The sequence below is a fragment of the Microtus ochrogaster genome, unplaced genomic scaffold (genome assembly GCF_000317375.1).
Source record: "Microtus ochrogaster isolate Prairie Vole_2 unplaced genomic scaffold, MicOch1.0 UNK1, whole genome shotgun sequence".
Taxonomy (NCBI): Eukaryota; Metazoa; Chordata; class Mammalia; order Rodentia; family Cricetidae; genus Microtus; species Microtus ochrogaster.
This window is the reverse complement of record NW_004949099.1, coordinates 8,590,114-8,616,793: the sequence shown is the minus strand read 5'-3', so window position 1 is coordinate 8,616,793 and position 26,680 is coordinate 8,590,114. Positions and strand designations below refer to the sequence as shown.

The window sequence follows — 26,680 nt, the reverse complement described above, 5'->3', positions numbered from 1 at the left end:
TGCACGCTCACATGCATGTACACACACGGGCATGTGTGAGTATATATGTTCACAGACATGTACACACCAGCATGTGTCAGTATGCACGCTCACATCCATGTACACACACGGGCATGTGTGAGTATGTATGTTCACACACATGTACACACCAGCATGTGTGAGTATGCATGCTCACATGCATGTACACACACAGATACACACGAGATGTTGGGCGATGATGGCTCTTCCTTGCCACAGCCAGGTTCCACACTGTCAGCATACCGCCTGCCAGAGTTTCACAGTTTCCCTCTGCCCTCTCACTGGGCACACAGATTCAAAGTTCCACACAGTCATCATCTTCATTAAAAGTTTGCCATGCTTACAAGCACTCAAGGGACTCAGCGAATTTTAAATTAGTAAGCTCATATTTTAAATGGCAACTCTATAATACATTCAACAGAAACCTAAAAATATGTCGAATAGAGCAAACCAGAGACTGATTATATCTGAAGAAAAATCAGTGTTGGGCTTTATAGAACAAACTCAGGGCAGATGCTACAAAGAGCATCAGGGAAACAGTGTAACAATAAAGACTTTTGAAAAGCAGTTTACTTGCATTTTATGTTACTTTCTTTTTCTAGCTCCCTAAATTCTCTTTAGAAAGCAGACTTCAATTAACAGCTAACATATTTTTCTATGCCACCATTTAAAATTAAGAAAACCTCTATAACTCTGCAGTTCATTTATGCATCAAGCCTGCCATCTTCTGGTGACATATGGAACAACACCGACTGGTGAACAAGCAATATGGAAATCCTACCTATATCTCTTATATTGAGACAGTTTCCAAACCTTTCTTCCTTAAGTGGTTCCCCTCACTTACAAAACCACCCTATAAGCACCACAAGAAAAAAACTTAAATCTCTTCAGGTACTGGGCTCTCTTGAGAGAACCAACACTGCCCCTAGTAGTAGACTGCAGATTAGGTGAACAGTCTTTTCTTTTTTTTTTTTAATTTATTTATTTATTGAGGATTTCTGCCTCCTCCCCGCCACCGCCTCCCATTTTCCTCCTCCTCCCCCGATCAAGTCCCTCTCCCTCATCAGCTTGAAGAGCCATCAGGGTTACCTGACCTGTGGGAAGTCCAAGGACCGCCCACCTCCATCCAGGTTTTTCAACAGAAATCATTGTACTGACCTGCAGGCCCTGGTAGTAAACATTTAAGAATCGTTATACAAGGCGAAGACCTCCCTCTTCTATGTATGCTCTCCACCACAGCAGTGAGGCATGACTCAAAGAGGAAGTCCCAAGCATGAATCTGTAGATTACTCTTAACAAAGAAACCAGCAGATGGGACACACTATAATACTAACTGTCATTTCTATAACACACCATCACACAATGATAAATGTACTTTAGGAAGGGACCTCCTCAGCTAAAGTGTATACACCAGGCAGCATGCTTTCTGTAGCACACAGTGTCACCTGCATTCCCTGGCTTGTGGCTCCTCCTTCCACCATTAAGTTGTCAGTTTGGAAATCAGGTCTCCTGGGTCCAGCTGCTTCCCTTCCTCCTTGGTGTAGGATGCCTGGGATTATGCTGATACCTGATGATCTAGGAAATCCTAGCTCTCAATATTCCTAATCCTATCTGCCCAGTCTCTTTTGCAAAGTAACATTCTCAGGTTTCATGAATCAGGAGTGGGGGCATGATGCTCTCTAAAATAGAAACAGTAAGTTCTAGAACACTGCATTCTTATTTTAAGAAACAAAATTATCTGTATTTTTGCCTCAACTTTTTAAAATTTTTATTTAATAAGCATGTACTATATTTACATCATCCCTCTCCTCCTGCCACTCCCCAACTCTATCTCAAATTCAGGGCTTCTTTGTTTTAGGTATTTGCTGGTTTCTGTGTGTGTATGTGTGTGCGTGTGCACGCACTTGCATGTGCACATGTGTGTTGAGAACTAACCTATTAGGAAGCCCATCCCTGAAAAACACTAATTCTCCCTCTCTCCAGTCATTAGTTGCCTATTGTTCTCTGCCTAGAAGTAGAAATCCATGAGATTTTTGCCCATCCATGTCCCCATGTTAGCATGTTAACTGGTTTAGGCAGTCATACTACTAAGATTTTTGGTGTGGGAGGTCCTTCTATCTATGTGTTGCTTTTACTGGTTAATGAATAAAGAAACTGGCTTGGCCTGATAGGGTAGAAAAGAGCTAAGTGGGGAAAACTAAACGGAATGCTGGGAGAAAGGAGGCGGAGTCAGAGAGAAGCTATGTAGACCCGCCCAGAGCCAAATGGAACTTTACCCCATAAGCCACTGCCACGTGGCAATACAAAAAAAAAATCATAAATTAATATGTATGAGTTGGCCAATAAGAAGCTAGAGCTAATGGCCCAAGCAGTGATTTAATTAATACAGTTTCTGTATGATTATTTTGGGGGTAAGTGTGGGCCCATATTTCATATAAAATAATTTACAGGCAGACTCATTGGCCACTAGGCAGCTGCAATCCTGCCAAACAAGCAAGTCAGCCAACTAACAAGGCCAGGATGTATTGCTCCTTCTCCTTTGTTAAAAAATGTAGATCTCCTGGGGACAGGCGTTTTCCAAAGGTGTTTCCCTAGCCCGCGTCCCCCAGAAAGAGAATATTAATGAGTATCCACCTTGGTTTACCTGGGAGATAAAAGGTGTTTTGTATAATAAATGCCAGTAGTTCTTCAGGATGGAGAAAGCCTGAGAAGCCCTTCCGTTATGACTGTGTGAACTGTGTCTCGTTATTTTCTCGCGCCTCCGTACCAGTCCATTAAGGAAAATGGTTTTCTATGTTGGGGCCTACAGGCACTGCCAGGTAAGCGGCCAGGAACAAACAAGCGACCTCCTTCCTACAGATTTCATGGGTGGAGCTTCCTGTCATGTCTAGAAGACACAACTTCACTGCAGACTTTATGGTCCTCTGGCTCTTACGATCTTTCCATCCCATCTTCCATCCCATCTTCCACTATGTTCTCCTGGACGTAATGGCTGTGCTGTGGATTATCAACTGGGGCTGGGCATTCCAGTCTGTTGTCCTTTACATTTTGACCAGTTGTCTGTTTCTGAAATGGTCTCTGCTAGAAAAAAGAAGCAGCTGCAGCAGCCTCTTTGATGAGGGGCTGGAGCTACACCGCCCGTGGGTCTGAGGATAAGAAGTCAGAGTGCAGACAGGAATTATACAGGTCAGAGGGTGGCAGTAGTAAGTTCTCTTCTAAGATCTACAACCTCACCAGCCTTGGGCAGTTGTGTTTCCAGAACCAGGCTTGGGTTCCCACCTGTTGACTGGGCCTCAAGCTCAATTAGACAGTTGTTGGCTATAGCCACCATTAGGAATAGCTTGTCATGCTGGTCACTGTTGCAGTTCACGTGCATCACAGCTGTACAGGACTATTGGTTACTTTCTTCGCTTGGTAGCTGGGATGTCACCTTCTGGTACTATGGTACTCAAAGAGGAAACTTTTGGGTAAGGTCCAGCCCCATTCCTCTAAGTCTTGTGTCCGAAGTGCATGGTGTCTTTAGCAACTGTCTTACCTTCAACTTCTGGGAGGCAAACAAGGGCAACAGCAATAGCCTACATTGTTGGGGAGTTGTTTGGCCTCTCCTAACCAACAATGCAAAAGAAGGTTTCTCATAAACTGGTAATGGAATTTTTGTTACACAGGCTATGGCTCTTGTACGGAATATTGTCCTCCAAACGGCATAACTGCACTTAAACTACACACACACACACACACACACACACACACACACAAAACGTATAATTTTAGGTAAATATAGATTAATAAGATTCCCTATGGTCTTTTCAAAGATGCTTGGTGTTATTCTTTCCCTCCTTCCTAGGGTTCCTAGGTCATTTTTATTGGAGAACATTTCTACAGGACTGGTGGACAGGGGGTGAGGTGCTGTCTTGACCTCTTATACTGTTTATTTTTAAGGAAACCTGGGCATGTGGATGTCTTTGGTTCTATGTGTGATATGGACACACAGATCATGCCCCACCTCTAGCTGTGGGTCTGGGCTTGGTATGGGAATTGGGCAAGGTGCAGGTGGGCTAGAGTTAGGCAGACTCACCAGGCTGAGCCCAAGACAGGCTGTGCAGGCTGTGCTGTCCCTGTTGGTTGGATATGGCACAAGCAGGATACGGTCAGATGGACACCTGATCTGATGCTTACTACCCAAGTCCTGTACTTTCTCATCTCCACTTCTGTCATTTTTATATATCACATAAAACAGCAAATCTCGAAGAGGTGCTCCTGGCAATACACAGAAACACTGCCTCGCTAATCAGCCTCCACAGTGTTTTATTGTCCACACACAGCTAAGAAATCTTCAGCAAGTCACTCAACTTTTTTAAGTTTAGTTTCTCTGTATTCTTGTATCAAAACTGTAAAAATGTGTCACAGAGCAATTTATGTGGCCTGGATCCAGAAACAACATTTATTGTACTCTGCGAGATGCAAGGCTGAGCGCTGTGTAAAACTGCTGCAGTGCTGCATCCCTGGAAGAACAGGGAGTGAGGCAGCATGCAAGCCTGTCTGTCCAGGCGGACAGAGCAGCAGCTCCATAGGACACACAGTGCAGGAGTGGGAGTACGTGCATGGCACACACAAGAAAGAGGTGTGAGTGTGTGGGAAAGTCACAGCTCTGACTCCCATATAATCTCAATATAGATGATCCACAGCACAAGTCCCCAAAATAGTCCCTGGCCATTCAGTAAATGAATCCAACCATTTATTCTATATGCTCTTCAGAAATAGGACTACCAGTTCTCATTCTGCTTCGTAGCACCTGTCATGGTACCAGCTGTATGGAGATACCGGAAATCACACAGCCACAGACCAAGGCAAACTAGTGACCAAGGCATTTAATTCATTATCTTTCCAAGAACTCTATTCTAACCAATGAGAAGGGAAGCAGATGCCAAGTTTTGGTCGACATTAGGGAGAAAAGTTAGCTGCAGAAACTAGTATTGTCTTAAAAATGAGTTTGTCTGTGACAAAACTTGGGCTCACACAAAAGTACCTAAACCTAACTTCCTTTAATGCTGCTGTCCTTAGAGAGAAGGACTCAATTTTCCTATGCACAGGACAATGGCAATGACTAACCACATTACACTCTCACAGTTCCAAACAGTTCCTTCAATTTCATCATAATGTATGAACATCATGTTGTTACTATAAAGTTCAACTTAATTGTCTTCCATAAACTGATACTGTTCCAAAGCCCTAAGTTAAATTAACACAGCTTCCCTTCCTTCTTGTATTCTAACAGCATAATCAACAAAAGATGCTGTCAGGCCACAAATCAGTACCATCCAAACTAAACCTGCACACCGTATTAGGAAAGGGAGAATTGACAAGATGCAAAACCTGCAAGGGTCAGAAAGGACATGGGCAAGAAGCCTCCATCAGATCCCTCACGGTCCTCAGCATTCATGCCCCACAAGTGAATAACCACAGGTCACATCACTCCGTGTGGGTGATGCCAAACCAGGGTGACTGAGCCCTGACTGTCCCCTACCTCCTCTTCTTGCTGGACATGAGGTGCCTCAGACAGCTAAAAAGATTGGGGTGGTGTGGACTGCATGGAATTACTAAGCTCTGTTGGAGAATTATCCAGCAGGCAGTCAACACACATCAGTCAACAAACACGCTACTGTTTAGAAGCTCTTCTGTAAAACACCCCTTTCTCTGCTGATTTCTCGTTAGCCTCTCTGGAGTTCACTGTCTTTCTCGGTAGCAGCCCCTCTGGCCCTAGCGACCTCTGGTTTACCATGCTCTCTTTACCCAGACAATGATTTGGAAGGCACAGCTATGATCACCATTGTCACTCCCTGTGCAGATGGCAAAGAATGAAAGGCAAGCGCTTTACCAGACCTGGCAGACTCTCTCGCCTGCCGTCCCTCCTCACCTAGATGGCCCCGTCACACCACACTCCAACCATCAGGAACTTGCAAGTTCATGGCAAGAGCTCTCCAAGACTTTCTTGTTTCTACTCAACAAACTATCACACTGTGTAATACAAGGCAATAAACTTATACTGCATTCCTATTAAATGAGATTTTAGCTGCTCTTGCCACAAAAACAGTAACTATGTAAGGCGACAGAAATGTTAACTTATTTTACTACAGTGACCATTTTACCACCTTTGCGTACCCCATAATATCAATGTATGTATCTTAAATATGTACAATACAATCTACTTTATAAGGAAGTCAGGAACAGGGGAGATGGTTCAGTGGATAAAGCACTTCCTGTGTAAGAGTGAGGACTGGAGTTCAGATCCCCAGAACCCACATAAAATCTAAGTAGGCATAGTGGCTGCCAATAATCTCAACATTCAGGAATCAGACAGGGGATCCCTGGGGCAAGCTGGCTAGCTGAACTAGTTGAATTGGTGAGCTCCGTGCTCAGCAAGAAACCTTCCCTTGATGAGGATAATGTGGAAGGCTGTAGAGAGAGCACCTGATGTCAACTTCAGACCACCACATGCACGCATGCACACATGACGCACGCACACATGCACGCACGCATGCACACATGCACGCACGCGCGCACACACACACACACACACACACACGGGCTCACATGTGTGCCCTCAAACATGCATACACATATATACGGATTACACAAACTACAAGCACACAAAGTACATTAGTTAAGTCCATCAGACTCAACAACGAAGCATTCTGTGAGACACTTTCTAAATCAACATCCATCACTCATTTCAACCCAGACAAAACCAACTACACCTTCCTTCCCTCGGGCTCACTCTGCATGGACTGCCTTCTTAAAACACATAAACACGTGAGGGTACTGTGTGTCTCCTGACCATTGTCTGTCCCTCTACTTCACCCTAGACATGGGAGACGCAGATCATAATGTTAGGCACGAATAGCAAAGGTGGAGAAAACTAAGCTGACCACAACAACAGTCAGTAAGTAAACAAACAGTCTAATAAAGGATGAGCCCTTTCATAAGCTATAAAATGTAACAGAGTTGGGCTACTTTTACTGAACAACTTTTTATATAATTCTATGGATTAGAGTTGCTAAAAGTTGGGTAGTGGTAGCGTAGTACTCAGTAATCCCAGCACTTGGGAGGCAGGGCAGGCGGATCTCTGAGTTTGAGGCCAGCCTGTTTTATAAGCGAGTTCCAGGACAGTCCAAGGCTACACAGAGAAACCCTGTCTCAAAACAAAACAACAGACAGAGTTTCTCTGTAACTTTGGAGCCTGTCCTGGAACTAGCTCTTATAGACCAGGCTGGCCTCAAACTCAGAGATCAACCTGCCTCTGCCTCCCGAGTGCTGGGATTAAAGGCATGTGCCACCAACACTCGGCCAAACCAACAATTAAAAAAAAAAAAAGAGGGGCTGGAGAGATGGTGCAGTGGTTAAGAGCACTTGCTGTTCATGCAGAAGGCAGTTTCAATTCCCCGTACCCATGTGGTGGTTTACACCCATCCATAACACCTGTTCCAGGGAATCCAATATCTTCTGGCCCCTGGAACATTGCATGAATGTGGTACACAGTCATACATGCACATAAAACACCCCCACAAAATAATAATATTGAATTAAATTTTACTTCATATGCACTGCATGGAGAACGGGTTCCCAGGTGCACAGAAAGCAGGGAAAGGTGTCCTTGAGCACAGGCATGTGCTCATATTTAAAGAAAAAGCATGTGTTCGATTTCAGAGAGGTCAGGCAGATAGCAGTTCTGTTTTAGCTTCTAATTGCATAAATCTGCAGGTTAAGCTCACGTTTCTACCTATTCATGTTCAACTGTAAGCAGCTCCCTGCACAGCATCATGGTGAGTTCCTTCTGAACCAATCATTACACTGCCTGGGGCCCAGGAGAAGAGATTCTACTGCTCACTCAGCTATGCCCAATGACTCATCACACAGCTGAGCAAGGAGTCAGAAAAATACTACAGCTGCAGGAAGGCTTCGTGCTGCACGCCTGGAACCCAGCACTCAGCCTGGGCTATACAGTGAGACTCGAACTCAAGACAGAATGTTTAACTATAAAAGGATGGTTCACATATATTTATGACTATTTCAACATTTATCATGAATAATTCAAGATGTAAAATTCTTTTCAAAAGTTTCTAACTTGGAGCTGGAAAGATGTCTCAGTGGTTAAGAGCACATGCTGCTCTTGCAGAGGACCAGGTTCTGCTCTCAATATCCATTTGGTGGCTTACAGCCTCTCTAAGTACAGTCCCAGACCATCCAACACCCACTTCTAAGACCTGGATGTAGATATGCACATACATACATGCAGGCAAACACTCTTACACATGAAGTAAAATTTCTAAAAAATTTCAAAAAATGCTAAGTTTTTAACTTTTCTCCCATTCCCTTCTCAATGTTTCTTCTTATTGTTTTATTTTTCTATTTATTTGTTTACTTATTTATTTTGAGTCAAGGTCTCCTTACATAACCTTGGCTGGACTCCAGTTCACAGAGAGCCACCTCCCTCTGCCTCCCAAGTGCTGAGATTAAAGGTATGTGCCATGACAGTGAGTGATTCTTAAAAGTCATAATGAACATCAAATATTCATTTTATTTTTATTTATGTGCTCACACATATGCGTGCACTCAAATTCCCTCAAAGGCCGGAAGAGGGAATCAGGTTCCCTGGAGCTGGAGTACAGATGGTGGTGAGCAGCCTAATATGGATGCTGGGAATTAAATACAAGTCCTCTAGAGAACAGTACATATGCATAACTGCTAAACATCTCATACTCATGCATGATATACAGGACAAACAGAACAGCTTACATCCATCCCCACTAGGGAAAACACAGCAAAGACGAGCATGTGCTCTAAGCTTTGTGTCTGAGAAACATACTTCAAGTCCTCAGCGCACTTAACCAAGCAGATCACTTAGTGGAAGCCTAACTCCACTCTATCCATGAGAGTCTGAGTAGACTGTACACAGCAGGTCCAGCAGCCTGTGAGCTACTAGAGGAGGGAAGCCTTCATATAGAGTGTCTTCAGCTACAAGACTCCAGTAGCACAGGCCTTTAAGAAAGCTCTAGAGCAGGCTGCAACATTCACACAACATGCTTTTACAGGAAAGCCAAGTCTAAACACGAGTACTGTTCCACTGTTGTAATATGAGCAGCGGGCTACATTCCTGGCACCCATCTGCCCACATGGCTAGCTTCACCCAAAATAATTACACAGAAACTGTATTCTTTTAAACATTGCCTGGCCCATTAGTTCCAGCCTCTTATTGGCTAGCTCTTACATATTGATCTAACCCATTTTTAATATTCTGTGTAGCCCACGAGGTGGCTTACCAGGGAAGATCTTAACCTGCATCTGTCTTGAGTGGGAGAATCATGGCAACTCTCTGACTCAGCTTCTTTCTCCCAGCATTCTGTTCTGCCTACTCCACCCACCTAAGGGATCGCCTATCAAAATGGGCCAAGGCAGTTTCTTTATTAGCCAATGACCTTCCTCCATCATTCCACCTCCAAGAGAATCAGTCTGTGTATGTGCCAGTGAGTGTCAGCACCATCTGGGGTTCTTCTTTACATTGCAGAGTCCCCACTACCATCTCCAGAGACTTTCGTTTGTAACCTGCCACATGGGCAGCTGCTTCGGCTGCAGATGCTCCTTAGGTCACATTTGACAAAGTGCTGTTAGAAGCTGGCAGAATGGCACCTACAAAACAAGGTCTAACTTATCTCCTGGTTGTTTCAGTCTTCTGTGGGAATGGGTTTGAAAAGGACAATCAACCAGCATCCATGTGGGACTTCTATGACATTGCATAAACATTTAATTCACATGGGTTCCTTTTGGATACAAAGAACTTTCAATGTTCTTCCATTTCTAAAAGTAACTGGAACCAAGCTCCAAGAGGCGTAAGATTCAAGGAAAGTCAAATCTGAAAACCATTAAAGAGCATCACCGCTGCTAGACTACAGTGCCCACACCATTAAGGGAAAGCTGCTGTGCCTCGGACCTCATTACGGATTCTGCTTCTCACAGGCCTTGTTCTGTGTGTGATGAAAACTGGGCTGGGAAATAATTGAAGTAGGGATTTAGAGATTTGGTATAGCAAACTTCCTAATAAAAATGGCACAAATGGGACTCTTCTTGCTGTGGTTACATATTAAATCTTATTTGATCGATCTCTCTGTATTCCAAATTGTAAGCAGAAGGCAGAAGGTTGTGATTAAAGTCATATTGATTCATCATTAACATTTAATCAAGCCACTGCTATAGCTACAGGGAATGCTTATTACTGTGGCACTGTTCTTTTCTTTCCACTTACCTTTACTGTCGCTACACCAAAGAAACTGTGGACATATTCAATAGCAACAAAACATGGTATTGTTTCTACGAAATCTGTCAGCAGCATACATAACCAGCTTGGATCAAAGGGAAGGTGCTGCCGAGTAGTACTGCACTGAGCTATTCCTTATGATCTAGGCTGCTGCAGGTCTGAGCAATGGCTGCTAAGAATAAATAATTTTCTATTCCTTTTATTTTACAAATGAAATTGTATTTCCCTTATGTCCACTTGTTTCTTTCTCTTATTTTTAGCACATTTACAGGAAACTGAAACCCAAAGTTTGTGTTCTATGAAATGGAAACAAGATACTAACACAGGAAAGAAGTAATTCGTAAACTTGTTAAACAATTTAACAAAACGAATTCTGGACTTCAGGGAGGTTTTCCAATTAAGTTCCAAGACTATTAGCACTTCAGAATAGTACTTCTATAAAAACTTCAGAAATCTGGCAAGCTTTTTTAAGTTCTTATTTTTTCATGAGAAATTCAAACATGTAGGAAATAAGATCTTATCTACTCCTAAGCCCCATTTGTTCCCTTCAACTCCCATATCCTTCCCATGTCCCCCTCCTAACCTCAGGTCTTTTTAGTAGCTCACTAAGCCGAGTCAGTGCTGCCCACACATCCACAGATGCGGACCACCCACCAGGACAAAGAATCAGACCAGTGCCAATCCTTAGAAGAGTAGCACACAGCCCTTCAGAAACGGTGGGCCTAGAGATCATCTGCACCATTTAGCAAACTTTTTAACGAAATAAATCAGTTTTACTGTCACATACAGTATTATTTTTAATTATGAATCTTGTACAGATTTTTGCAGGAGAGAGAAGGTGCCACAGAGGGCAAAAGTGTCAGATCCCTATAACTGGAGTTACAGCGGGTTGTGAGATGCGGAGTGGGTGCTGGGCATTGAACTCAGGTCCTGGAAGAGCAGTACATGCACTTAGCCACTGAGCCATCTCTCTAACTACACTCCCTTTAAATCAACTCAAAGTCCACAGGGAGAAACATTTCATGTCCCAAGCCCTCACTACATGCGCCCCTGCTGGTCAGTCCTCCTAAGCTCCTCTGGGAGTCATGGAGGAGCCCCTAAGAGAAGTAGCGATGACACCTGTCTGAGCTTTGTCCTCACTCTCACAGCTGCCTGGTTCCTAAGTTGAAGGAATTAGGAATGTCCCCCCATGTCCCCAACAGTCTGCACAAGAAAATTCTATTTAAAAGTTCCAATTCATAAAAAATAATAATTACAGATCTCAAAGCATCAGACAATATAACAGTTTCTACAGATGTGGACTTTGAAGGTCACCTCTGCTCTTGGCTCTTCTTGCCCTCCTCTCTATGACCTGGTTGCCAGAGGTTTCTGTCACCATCAACTGAGCAGTCACGCAATTCCTTCACCACCGTGAAAAACTGAAACTTTCTAAAACCATGAAGCCAAAATTTTTCCTCCTTTCAGGTTAATTAGATTAATATGGTAGCCACAGCAACACAGAGTGTTTATATCTCTATAAAACCTTTCAGTAAGCTCAAAGGAGTGTGGCAACTGAATAGTCTAGTGACAAGGTCTTCAGGCATCAAGGTCTCGTGTGAAATGAAATGAATGCTATGTTCTATTTTGTTTCTTGCTTTCAACAACATATTAGAAAATATAGGTAAAATGAACAACTTCTAAAACTATATTTGAAGCCGAACAATATCACATGCAAATACACAATAATGGCAAGGCAAGGGTGTGGTTAGTGGCTCTGGGTTCATGCTGTGGGGGAGAGTAAATTAACAGAGGAAGGACTGGGAAGATAGATCATCCAGTGAAATACTTGTCCCACGAGCATGCAGATCTGAGTTTGAACCCCAGCGCCCATGTAGAATGGCCAGGCCTTGTGCTCCACAAATGGAGACACCAGATCTCTGCATATCACTGGCCAGCCAGTCTAGTCTAACAAAGTCCCGGGTCCCAGTGAGAAACTGTCTCCAAAACCAGAAAAACATCTCAAGGATCATGACCCAAGGTGGACCTGTGGTCTCCACACATATGCTCATGCTTGTCAACACATGCACAGACATCCACACATAAACACATATATACACAAAAATAATAAATAAATAAAATAGGCAACAGCTATCATAAAAACAACTCTAAATGCACTTAAATATTCACAGATAATTTTTTATTAAAATATTCAAAATTAAGTGCATATAATGAGGTCTACTGTCAAAACATAATCAGAATTGATTTAAGCCTAGAACAAAAAGTTGGAACAGCTTTTTTTAATTACACGTGGATTGACTTTAAATTAATAAATTGTTAAAATGACAAAATGCCCTAGATTAATTTATAGAATCAATGTAGTAACTCTCTGCTTTCTTATAGAAATGTACAAGTTGATTCTGAAATTCACACAGAAGGGATCCTGTAAGGGATCCTGTAAGGGATCCAGGGTTGGAGAGATGGCTCAGGAGTTAAGAGTGTGTGATGTATAATCATGAGGACCAGAGTTAAGATCCCAGCACCCACATAACAAGCCAGCTCTGAGGGAACACAATGACCTCTTTTGGTTTCCATCCCTGTACATACACAAAAGGAATGTGCCAGGTATGGTGGTGAATGTCTTTAGTCTCATCACTTGGAAGCAATCTGAGGCCAGCTGGGTCTTCATAGTACATAGTAAGTACCAGACTAACCGGAGCTGCATAGTGAGCAGCCTGTCTCAAAAAATAAATAATAAAATAGAGAGAGAGGAAAAAAAAAGAAAAAGGATGGAAGAAAGAAAGAGAAAGAAGGGGCAGAATAATACTGGAGAAAAAAGCAATTGGATAAGTCTCAATGGATTACAAGACTTATTACAAGGTTACAGTACTTAAACCAGATAGTACCTGGGTAAGGACACACACAGAGATAGGCCAGAGCTCAGAATTCAGAAATAAATTTCACTTTGACAGTCAGTTGGCTGTTGACAAGAACTCTAGGGTCACTCAGTGTAGAGCAAGAGTCCTTCCAGCAAAGGTATTAGAAAACTCAATACTTGCATCCCAAAGAATAAAGTTAGGGGCCAGTGAGATAGCTCAGCAGGTAGCTATGCTTGCCATGTATTCTAGTTTGGTTTCTGTTATGATAAAACACTGAACAAAACCAACTTGGGAAACAAAGACTCATTTCATTTTACAGATAGTTCTTCACTAAGGGAAGCTAAGGCAGGAACTCAAGGCAGAAACCTGGAAGCATAGTCATGGGGGTACGTTTCTACTGGCTTGCTTCCAGGCTCACATTCAGCTACCTTTCTAATACTGCCCAGGCCACCTTTCTAGGGATCGTATGTCATGCAGTGGGCGGGCCGTCCTACATTAATTAGGGATCAAGAAAATGTCCCTCAGACATACCTACAAGTCAATCTAAAGGAGCCAATTCTTCAACTGGGATTCTTTCTAGCTGTGACAAGTTGACAACCAAGATTAGCCATCACATCACACACACTTGACTACCTAAGTCTAATCCTCAGATGCCTCTGACCTCCCCACATGCATATGGTGACACCTGTACTCACATGCACATACACAATAAAAATAAACTGAAGAAAGAATAAAGACCACAAGCCCATACCTGCTGTGGCATAACCTCTCTGGGTGCTGTGGATATGTTTTATTACCACTGGTTACTAAAGAAGCTGCTTTGGCCTATAGCAAGGCAGGCTAGAGCCAGACAGGAAATCCAAGCAGAGATATAGGGGGAAGAAGAGCAGAATCAGGGGCAGATCCCAGCAGCCACCAGAGCAACAAGATGTACTAGAGAACAGGTAATACCACGAAGCCATGTGGCAAAATATAGATTAATGGAAATGGGTTAATTTAAGTTTTAAGAGCTAGTTAGTAATAAGCCTGAGCAATAGGTTTGTAATTAATATTAAGCCTCTGAGTGATTATTTTAAGAGCAGCTGCAGGACCAGGCAGGACAGAAAAGTCTGTTTACACATACTATATACAAAATTCAACTCACAATGTAGCAAAGACCCAAATACAAGAGTTAAAACTATAAAATGTGTATAAGAAAATGATGCCAAATCACAGAAGACATACACTTGATCCTAGCATGCTCACCACAAAGCCCCACACACACGTAACTCCAACACCTCACTACAGAGTCACACACACTCGAACCCAGAGCCCTTTAGTGCTTTGGTTGTGGCACTACCAGAAGGTGTGGCTTTGTTAGAATAAGTATAGCCTTGTTGGAGGAAATGTGTCACTGTGGAGGCAGACTTTGAGGCCTCATATATGATCAAGCTACACTCAGTGACACAGTCTACCTCTGTTGCCTGCAAGATGAAGGACTCTCAGCTACTTCTCTAGCACCATGTCCACCTGCACACCACCATGCTCCCTGCCATGATGGTAATGGACTGGACCTCTGACTTGTAAGTAACCACTTCAATTAAATGTTTTCCTCTATAAGAGTTGCTGTGGTCATGGTGTCTCTTTGCAGCAACAGAAACCCTAAGATGAGCCCTCACCACAGATACACACAACTTGACTCAGAATCTAGAGAAGCTGAAGCAAATGGAAACTGGAGAATGCATGGGCCAGTGGTCAACACACTAAGCCAATGAGCAGTGACAAAGTGGCCAGAAGTGGCTGCCCTGCATCCCACTTCTGTTCACAGCCAAGCTGCTACTTCACTTTACCTTCATTTCTCTGTGACTAACCACCTGAAGCTGTTCGGTAGATGCCATTCTGGGAAAAGTAGTTCCAACTCAGCTACACTAATCCAAACAACATTGATCAAACTTATAGATATTCTCTTCCATCTCTTTAATTCTACCTGTACAATGACATTTTAGGGCTGCCTCCTACAATAATATACAATGGACTTTTCTTATATCATAAGACTATCTTTTAACTGTCATGCTTAATCCATTCTTAATTATTGGGATTTTACCACTTTCGAAATTAAATGAAACAAATGAAAACAAAAACCAGTGGAAGCTAGGGAGATGACTCAAGCATAAACATAAGAAGCTGGATGTAACACATGCACTGTGAGCCCAGAACTGCTGGAGATGGAGACAGGAAGATGGCTGGCTGGGGCTTGCTAGCCACAAGCCTAGCTCCAGTTTCAGTGAGAGACTCTGTCTCAAGGGACTATGACAAAGGTAGAGCAGGGACCCAGTGTCTCCTCTCCTGGTGCTGCATACAAGGGCACAGGTTCACAGGCACACTCTGTATACACAGCACACATACCTAAAGGTACACATACGCACAAAAAGAACTGTTAAAGCCTAGTGTGGTGGCACATGTCTGTAATTTTTGTGGTCAAGAGGCTGAGGCAGAAGGTTTGATTACAAGTTCAAGACCAATCTGGGTACATAGTAATACCCCGACTCAAAGGGGGGAGGCTTTAAATTAAATAAAATTTACATAAATACGTTTTAAGGAGATAAATACGTGTACTCTAATATAGTCATTACACAGTAGAATTTGATACAGTGATACAGAGTTTGTATATCATTTTAAAGGCTTTTAAATTTGATCCTTAGAACCAAAATAAACAACATAAATAATGTTAAACAATATATGTTTCAAAGCGTTGCATTAAAAGGTACGATTTTTAGATTTTTAATCTATCAGCTAAAAGACACCTAAATTCTAAAAATGAAGCAATTCCCTGCACCAGCAAACACAATTTGCATTTCTGAAATACTTTATCATGTAGCCTATTACTTACCACTTCTCCTGCAGAGGCAGCCAGCATGTGCTTCACGGGCCTGAAGTGTGAAGCTGAGTCGGTTTGCAGCAAACATTTCACATATTCATAGGTGAGAAAAAACATAGCAGCTGAAATGTAAAAATCTCTTTTAAGTGTAAATATCTCACCTACTAAGTATTGTCTCTCAAAAGCTGTGACAATAATAATTATTATGAGATAATAACTGGCAAGTACATGCCTTTTTCCACCCTCTTATAGAACTATGGAGTCTGAACTACATTATTGACCTTGGACTTAGAGAAATGCAGAAGACGTGATCCCTATCTGAGTGCACTTAGTGGGTAGCCTGGCACGGCCATGCTTCATTTCCTAGCAAACTTCTTAGAGAGGACTGTGGGCTTCACAGACCCAAACAGTATTACATACAGTCGTAAAAACAAGCAGCTGCTGAGTTACACATAGGTTAAGACCTTAGACACATAACTTAAGAAAATGTCGAGCCTACAATGTTTACTGTAGATTATACAAAATAACCATGCTACTTTTCACTACTTCAAATCCTCTTTATAAAACAAACATGGAAACAATCAACTACTTCATTAAAAATGGAAGTCGGTGCCAGGCTTGGTAGTGCACACCTTTAATTCCAGCACACTGGAGAGAGGACAGGCTGATCTGTAGGAGTTTGAAGCCTGTCTAGTCTATACAGCAAGTTCCAGGATGAATAGACACGTTATACACTGAGACTATCTAAGGAGAAAAAAAAGGAAATCAGTTGAAAGCTACCTCTATTGCTACAATCAGAGCTGCACATGAGGCCTTAAAACTTTCTGTGTACTACCAATCAAGAGATTTATTTTTACCTCTTTCATAAGAGGATATTGAACAACAAATTCATCTTCTGAAGGACATGAGAGCATTAAACACTCAGAAAAACAACCCGACAAAGAAAACCATTTCCCGAAGTCACCCAGTGTGCAAAGGGCTGCTCACACGAGTAATTACAAACACAACGGCTGTGATGTCGCTGTGTCTGGTCTATTCCCGTATGTGTTCCTCACACTGTTTTCCCCACTCTGGCCCATTCACACACGTCCAATTATAAGGGCTCTACAGCATTCTGCTCTATGGTCTGCAGGTGCATACACCCCCTAAGTCTCGCCTTACCCCCAGAGAAAGGAGGCAGCTGAAGGTTCCTAGGTTCCACCATCAAGCACCTCAAGACTGTCATTTACAGCTACTTTTGTGAAGGAGAGACTTAAGTTCCAGCCCCTGCCACACAGGTAGCATCCAAAAAGGCTCTAGAGTTGGAAATGATGGCACAGTGAAACTCTAAAAGCTCTGAGCAAAAAAGGGAAGAGGAGGTGGGCTAGCCATGGCCCCTACTTTACACCCCCAAAGAACAAAGCCCCAGCCAGACTGGTGCTTCTTCTGTTATGTTCTTGTCCAAACAGGAATGGGGCTCTTTAAAAGAACTCCCCACACCCTCTCAATCCCTTGCCTGTGCAGCTGGCTCTGTTCTCAGAAATGTCCATAGTCACTGCTGGTTACGGTGGATTCTGCACCCAGACTAGACAGAGGCTAACCAGTAACAAAAGAACAATGTTTTCACAATGAAGTTTTGACTCATCCAAAATTTACAGAAAACCCCATTTCTAGAAGGCTTTGCTTTGACTTTGTCTCCTGCACTTTGTGGTATAAACGGCAAAACTTTGAACATAGCCTTCCCAGAGACAGACAGACACACAAACACACATGTATAGATGCTCATGTGTGTGCACACACACACACACACACACAAAATCAAAAACCTAGGAGAAGAACGTAAAACAGTCTTGTGAGCTTAATCACAGAACCGTGGACCACATACACCACCGGTGATGTCACACCTGCCTGAACCCTAACTGTACTATGTGAGAGAGTGAACCACAAAAGCGACAAAACTACTGACCCAAAGCTATGAGCACAGAACACAGTCCTCTGCACATCGCCTGCTCAAAGGTCCTCAAACTTATCTGCAGAGGAGGATTGCCCTGGGGTTTTAAACTGCCAGCGTGTGGATACACCTGAGACTAATTGTACCCCAATTCCTGCAGGTGGGCCACTGATATCCATGTGGCTTTAAGCTGCTTGTTGATCAGGTCATTTTACTTGGGACAAGCCTGAACCTTTGTCCATACTAAAAAGTGCGCACTGTACATGCACTATACAGTGGGGGCTCAACAACAGCTCAGTAGTCTTCAAAGACGAAGAGCCAAGGGTCACCTGAGCGACTCCTTGAGGATGGGGAAGAAAGTGAAGCTGACAACAAAAGGGCAGAAAGACTACCTTTTCTCTGCACTGATGGGCACGTGAGCATCAGGTTAATATAGTCATTCATTATCCTAGAAAAAGAGAAGAGGGAAAACGAACCCCAGGATTTAAGAAGCCCCTAGAACCATGATTTTGTGGATGCAAGCTGTGTACCATTTTTGCTAGCTGGTTCAGTTTACTTGTGAGCATTAAAAGCATCCATCACGGACTGGGAGATGGGAGGTGGACACAGCTCGGGAGAACACTGCTCAGCACATGCAAGGTCCTGGGTACAACCCAAAAGAAATATAAAGTGCCTATTGGTAGACAATTAAAATCGGGTAAGTGCTAAAAACAGATAACCTCAGAGGTGTTAAATGAACCTTATTATCACATCAACCTTATTATCCCATGAAAATACCAAAAGTCACGACAGGATTTTAAAACCCAAACAACAGGCACTGGCAGGAGAGTATCCAGGACAACCCAGCGAAGCACCATCCTCGGCAAAGAGCAATTTAAGGAAACGCCTCTCTGTCTCACCTGCTCACATTCCCAAGCAGGCACCATCCAACCAGCTCCACGCTGGGCTCACCTAGGAGGCTTCCAACACACCTTTATAAAGCTGCCCAAAAATTCTGGCGTACAGGCAAGGTTAAAACCACTGCTCTAAGGAATCATGATGAAAATGCAACATTTTAAAGATTCTAAACTGGGGATTTAAACAGCAAAACCATTTTTAAAAGATTATCTTCTTTTTCTGTATAAACATCCTGGAACGGAATTTATAACACTCTCTACATTCTGTTTAAATATAACCAAAGAACAAAACATAAATCCAGAAGATCAGCTGTAACACGTAAGGAACTTTCTGTAGGTAACATCTTACACTATTCTGAAAATAAATCCACTCTCATGGTTTCTGAGCGGTGTGAATATCAACACCCTTACCATTAGGAAAGGACCCAACAGCTGTAGAAGGGACGCCAGCATATATTCCACGGAAACCACCAGCCTTGTTGAATCCTTGGGGACTCTGCAGCCTTGTCTTAATAGTATCCAAAGGAAATAAGATCAAGTCAACAGAGGCACCTGCTACTCCTCCAGCCTGTGCAAAAGGAGGGGGAAGAGGGAAGAGAACAGTGAGCTCTCAGGCATGGAGGACAAGAAAGCAGCCTTTTCTCTTTCCCCATGCTAGACAAGTGCTCCACACCTGAGATACATCCCCAGCCCCAAGAAAGTCTTTAAACAGCTTCTCACATCTTTGAGTCCACCAATTTCTTTGCACTACTCAAAGGACTGGCATTTTTTTCTCATTACAGATGGTTGTGAACACATGTGGTTGCTGGGAATTGAACTCAGGACCTCTGGAAGAGCAGGCAAAGCTCTTAACCACTGAGCCATCTCTCCAGCCCCCAGGACTTGCATTTTTAATAAGAAAATAAAACATAATTTATTTGTGCTACACTTGCAACTTGTACATATCTTTACCTTTTAGATGAATTTTAATGAATTAAATTTATTCTTAAAACAAAATTAAAGCTCATTCTTAATTTACTCGTATAATTCAATAACTGTTTAAACAGCCATTAATAAAAAGACGGGTAAAGAGTATAAAGTACCCTAGTTACTCAAGAAGCTACTCTTAGTAGTTTCTTGTTCTGTCTTTCCAAAATTACCATAGTCACATGTAGGCAAGCACGGGGTACTCTTTTCTTATTTATTTTGATTTCTTTTGAAAATTTTCTATGTGGTGTATGCACTGTTCCTGTGGGCATGTAGAGAGCAGAGGCAGACATCAGGCATCTTTCCTTGATTACTCTTTACCTTAATTTTTGAGACAGTAATTCACTGAACCTGAAGCTTATGAACTCAACTATGGTAACTGGTCAGTGAGCCCCACCCCACTTTGGAGACAAGGTTTCAGGTAGACCAAAGTAGCCTTGAACTTGTTACACAATCAAGGATGACCTTCAAAGTGTGATGGTACAATTATACACAATGGAATACTATTTAGCTGTTAAAAAAATTAAATTAAGCTGGGCGGTGGTGGCGCACGCCTTTAATCCCAGCACTGGGGAGGCAGAGGCTGGTGGATCTCTGTGAGTTCGAGGCCAGCCTGGTCTACAAGACATAGCTAGTTCCAGGACAGGCTCCAAAGCCACAGAGAAACCCTGTCTCGAAAAACCAAAAAAAAAAAAAAAATTAAATTAAATTTGCAGGTAAATGGAACTAGGAAAGATTGTAATGAGTGAGGTGACCCAAACTCAGAAAGACAAATGTCCCATGTTCTCTCTCAACTGCACTTCCTAACTCAGAATATTCACTAAGTGTATATCACCTGTAGTGACTTTAGGACCACGAAAGTAAAAAGGAACTATGGTAGGGGCTAGAGAAAGGAATAGCAGATTCAGGTGAAATGAAGTGGGGGGGAGAAAAAAAGAGAAGGAAGCTCTGTTTATGGCAGGGGGAGGGAAGTCAATACAGAATGAGAGGGAGAGAGGAGGGACAAAAACACCAAGGATATTAGACAAAGCATCAAAGGATCATATTATTTTATACTTACCTGAGATTATACACAGTGCGTGTGTGTGTGTGTGTGTGTGTGAGAGAGAGAGAGAGAGAGAGAGAGAGAGAGAGAGAGAGAGAGAGAGGAAATCTTAAATGAAGCTATTCCACTTGAGCTTACAATACTCCCGCACATGCAGTACTAGGCACGAGAAACCTCCATTTGAGTTGTTGGTCAGGGTAGTCAAAGTGACTCCCAAAACAAAATAGGCCACTGCTATTGCCCTGGGTTGCCTCTCAGAGGTTGAAGTTAGTTCCTACTGCTGAAGACACTTTGCACGCAGGACTCTGGACTCTGAGGATTTGGACTGGAAATAACCTGAAAGCCTTCTTCCAGTGGTCCTATCTTTCACAGTATTAGAACTACCCACGCTGCCAAGGGAGGAAGTAACCAATAGTCCTAGCCAGCTGTGACAACAATGAATTTTAACAATGACCACCATAGCAAGCTATTCCTAAAGGTGCAGGAGTGGCAGTCACATCTTGGTGGCAGTCAACTGCTGTCTAGTTGACTTAAGATCCACTCAACAAGAGGAACATCATGCCTGGTACTAGAAACCTAACCAACTAACTGGAACTAGTGCGGTCATGAATCCGAGAAGAGAATCCAACACCATCACTTTATTAGACCAGCAGAAACTCCTTCCTGCATTCTAAAATGTACCATTATGTTCAGAGGTAAGTGTAGCTCTCGCCTCTCATTAAAGAAGTTTCTCTTTACAGCAAATGGAGATGATTACTGAAAACCACAACAGGTCATGTGCAGAAATCAAGGATCATGGAAAGCCTGGTCCCAACTGATACATCTACAGCATAATTCCTGCATCAATGGGGAACACTGAAGAGGAGACAGAAGTCTGCTATGGACTGTTTCTCCTAGAGGTGACAGGAAGTTACACCCATGATACCTCAATAAAGCAGCTACCCAAACAAGACCTGAACAATGATAATGTCAATGGACAAGATAACACAGAAGGGAGAACTCTCAAGGGGCCCCACTCATAGACAAAAACCTATAGGCAGCTAACACTGCTGGGAGAAGAATTACCCTCCCAGGAATGAGCCCCTAATTGGTTACCCAATACAAAGTTGTCAGCCCTGAAATCATACACACACAAGCCACACCAAAGGACTCAGGAATTGTATTTCTATATTTATGCACTTTTCTATGTAACAATAACAATCAAAAGAGGCCATTAATTTGAGGGATTTGGGGGCATGGAAAGGGCTGGCAGAAGCAACATGAGGTAGAAGGGAACAAGGGCAAAGAAGGAAGAAAGTGATATAGTCTAGTTTTTTTTTAAGTCTTAATAAAAAGTGAAAACAAATAAAAGCAAAAGAGAGTACCCAGATGTAATGGCATAGATCTGTAATTCCAGCACTGAGGAGGCTGAGTCAGAAGGACCTGGAATACAAGACCAGCCTGGACTATAGAGGGAGACTGTCTCCAAATTAAGTAAGTAACTAAAAATGGATGGCATACCATATACAGACCATTCTACAGTGCTTTTATGCTCCTCAACAATTTATCCTACGGCCAAATCAGACCTATATTCTAGTCTGTCTTTTGACTACTGGGTACTAAATCTGCATAGCAATTTTTGGGGGTCTTACATTTTCAGGCAGCTAATAATTCTTATGCACCTAGAAAACTACAAATCCAAACACAGTGCCCTGAAAGGTCTAAAGCGCCATTCATAGTGGGTAGACCAGACCACTGCAGATCAGAGTCCTCAGAGCAATCTGTAAGAAGTTTGCCAACCATTCCCATCTTTTTAGTATCAAACCATATGAGCATAATCTCTTTGAAATACAGAAATTAACAATTAAAAAGTATGTGTCCATGGCAAACAAAGGAGGGGAAAAGGAAGAGAAAAGAGTGGGTACTATTCACACTTATGGGCAAAGTTCAAATTTAATCTAAGCTTTGAGTTTACAAATTTTTCAGTTTGGGCGAAGCTTAGTGTGCGGTAGATCGACTTGCTCTACTAGCCTTTCAGCATAAAACTACTGCAAGAGCTAAGTGGGGGAAAAACACTGGTGAGAAACAGCGCAATGGCTATTTCTAATTAAATAATACAAGTGAATTAGTAAAAGCTAAAGCAGATTGGCAAATGCATTAACACTGTGATACTACATGATCAGCCTAAAAGACATAAAATAACCATAAAGACTATGATGTGGATGCCCTAAAACGATCACCAAAGAGCTCTGAGATGTGTCAGGAGAGGGCTGCAAACAGTACTAAAATGAGTAGGCCAGGCACAGTGGCTCGTGCCTGCTGTAGCCGGGGGCCGGGGTGGGAGACTCGCTGGAGCCACAAAGGAAGAAGGGAAAGAACAGACAGGGGCGTTCGGACATTCGGCACCCTCGAAGAAGCTCACTGTGATGTGGAACTGAGCAACCCTCCGGCCCCCTTTCACGTTTTCAAAAGGAATTTTATGCAGTTCGGCAAGTAAACATTCTGCCTGCCTTCTCTCAGAACACAGCACAAATCTAGTGAGGACATGTGATATTCACCCAAGCTGCACCCTAATTTCTCTTTAATCTTCAGCAAGTTCAGAAAAACGCTGGCTATCTGGCTAAACTGTAATAAATGAGTTACTCTCTTAATGTACGGTCGCGGAGCATGAGTTGGTCTTCTAAACCTCTTTTCATCAGAGTCCTTATCTTCTGAGGATAAAATGACCAGATGCAATCTATTGATCTAGTGAAACAGAAATAAGAAGTTACTAATTGCTTGTGTGAATTTCAAGCTTCTATAACCAAAATGTCATTTAACTCTATGAGAATTAAAAAACAGAAAATCTAAGAGTGTCTATTCAGACACAAAATATATTTAACATTTAAGCAAAACCTTTATGGAATGTGTGCAATTTGACAGGAACTTTGTGCATAACCACAAGCCAATACCAGCTGGATTATAAGAGACACTATCATTTTCTCTTGTTCTTTAAGCTTGCCAAAAAGGGTATTGGGCAACTGACTAAGCTCAAGATTTTGAGTGGCTTATGCTGAAAAGTGGCTATATGCTATAAATTCAAAAGATAAAATGGGATGGGGCAGAAAACTCACAAACTGTGCACAAACCAACAATTAGCCAAGACCTCAAACACATCAGTGTAGATAAAACACACGCTCTGCCTCAAGTCAGCATCTGTAAGAAGTCCTGGAGTGCTATGGGGAAGTGATTGCTGTTTTGAAATTATGCAACTATTGTTTGGAAATCGCTCTAGGAATTGAAAAGGTCAAGACTGCATGCTACTAAACCTTTTTCTTGAACAGACACTGGCTGGACAGCAATGTGAAAATCACCATGGCTCTCTTTTCAGGATAAAACCTAAAACACCTGTGTGATATAAGCAAACCCAACATTAGCCAGCAGCCCAAAGGACAACTGAGCCAGCTAGACCAGCACGGCTTCTTGGGAAGCCATTTCTCCTGATGTTTTCAGCCGACTGCACATTCAAAGGGCCATCGGTCATCTACTAGCTATCTTCCACATCTCAAACTGCTGTCCCTGCTTCCTGTGACCCTGGTCTCCTCCCACAATGGCCTCTCATTCTCCCTGCAGGACTCCAGCCTCCCTATACTAAAGACAGGCTCACCAGGCCAACTTCATCCTGCAGGCTCCACTCTACCCATCTCCCAACCCTCCAGCAGCCCTGAGGATGAAGACCAAAGCCTGGTGCTGCCTTTCCACTGCCGTAATCTGGTCCTCCTTTCAAACAAGCCCTAGACTCCCCACCCTTAACTGAGTTTAGATGCTGTTTCTAGGCTATAATCAAAATGTTACTTTTGATGTAGTGCTGAGGACTGTATCCAGGACTCCACACATGCTAGGAAAGCAAACGCTCTACCACTCAAGCACCCTCTCAGCCAGATTGTTGACGACACAGTTGGGCATCAAACCATTAGTTCAATATCTGGGTCACTGGGATAGAAAATCTATATTTTGTTTGCAAATACCTTCCTAGCATCAGCACACAAAAGCACTCAGCAACTACAATTAAAAGATGTTACTCATATTTCAGAAGGCACTGCACACCAACCTGTAAAAAGGCAAAACCAATCAACACCTATCCTCTGGGGAAGAAACAAAACTCAAACAAGCTAGGCCGGTGGTCGCCTTGAGAGGGCGACCTCTCAAGTTTAAGAGTCAGAGGTCACTAGAAAATACTGCAAGACCCCATCTCTAAAATAAGAAGGAAAAAAAAAGTAAAAATACAAATGACCAATAAAATGAGAAAACACTTCCTTATCACAAATGAAATAAAAAAATTAAAGTTAAGTTTAAAAACATTTAAATATTCTCTGGACACTGTTAATATAAATAATCTACTAGATGTCAAGTTGGCAAAATAAATATTTTTAAATATTATACCTTTCACCCAGCTAATTTATTTCCTCAATATTTCTTCCACATATAAATTCTCTAATATACAAGGATGTTTTTTATTGCAGAAATAGTTGTAGCAAAAATCAGGCAGATCTCTGTAAGTTCAAGGCCAACTAGGGCAACATAGGGAGACCCTGGCTAAAACTGGGGGAGAGGGTGCATATGCACAAGGTCTTGGGGAGGCAGCTGAGTTGGTAAAGAGCCTGGATACAAGCTTAAGGACCTGAACTGCAATCTCCAGCACCCAGGTGAAACGCTGGCTTACTGTCTGAGAATTGTCTCTGTGGTGGGGATGAGGTAACGTCTACCCTCCCCCAGTCTAAGCTCCTAATGATAAATGAAAGTTCAATTTCCCCAAAGTTCCCCTAGGAAATCCGTATTTATCAGGCTTATTTATAGAAAGAACACGGATGAGCTCGTGGGTGGACCAGAGGAGCATGGGTGCCCTCAAAGCAGATGCTCTGCATGGATGATGACTTCTCCATGACCCCACAGATGGAGTGCCCCCCTCTCCTGCTCTTCCCCAGCCAGAATACTCTAATCTTTCCTGGAAGCCAGGAGCAACTAGGGCAGCTTGTCTACAACTGGCTAGAAAAGGTGGCTAGATCTCAGGTGAGGATCCTAAGACCTTCCCACGCCCCTCCTCCTATGAAGGAATGTCAAGAATCAAAAAGCCCAGCTGGGATGATGTTTTGCAAGCAGGCAAAGCTGAACTCACGAAGATGGCTGCAGTCCGGCTAAAAGGGCAGTGCTGTACAACACACGCACTTGTAACTCCAGCACTGGGAAGGCAGAGACAGGAGGGTGCCTGGGACTTGCTGGCTCCCCGCCTACCTGCATTCCAAGTCCCAGTAAAAGATTCTGTCTCATTAGGTGGGTGTTCTAGTTTACTTTCTATTGCTGTGATGAACACCATGACCAAGAGCTACTCGGGGAGGAAAGGGTTTATTCGGCTTGCTCTGCAGGACTCACTCAGCTTGCCCTTTTGTACAACCCAAGAACATGTGCCCGGGAGTGGTGCCACCCACAGCCGGCTGGGTCCTCTCACATCAGTCATTAACTAAGAAAATGCTCCCCCGAAAGACTTGTCTACAGACCAATCTGGTGGGGCATTTTCTTTTTTCTTTTGGTTTGTTTGCTTTGTTTTGAGACTATGTCTCACTATGCAGCACTGGCTAGCCTGTCATCAGTTCTGGCCTGGAGGCATTACCTCAACGGAGGTTCCCTTTACCCAGATGACCCTAGTTTATGTCAAGCTGACAAAATCTTGCAAGCATTATAGCATTGTGGGCAATTCTTGAAGAATAACACTGGAGGTTGACCTCTGACCTACAGAGAGAGAGAGAGAGAGAGAGAGAGAGAGAGAGAGAGAGAGAGAGAGAGAGAGA

The 26,680-nt window shown here is 42.8% G+C and overlaps 1 protein-coding gene across 3 annotated transcripts in view; it reads right to left on the bottom strand.

Moving 5' to 3' along the window:
* The window catches only part of Slc25a26 (solute carrier family 25 member 26), a 122,956-nt gene that overhangs the window by 86,967 nt on the left and 9,309 nt on the right, over positions 1-26,680 (bottom strand). For all 3 annotated transcript variants that reach the window (XM_005364915.3, XM_026788062.1, XM_026788063.1), the window contains exons 2-3: positions 19,277-19,433; positions 16,052-16,161 (exon numbers count right to left, since the gene is read on the bottom strand). In XM_005364915.3, coding sequence (XP_005364972.1) covers positions 16,052-16,161; positions 19,277-19,433 — 267 coding nt within the window. The remainder of the gene's footprint in view (positions 1-16,051; positions 16,162-19,276; positions 19,434-26,680) is intronic.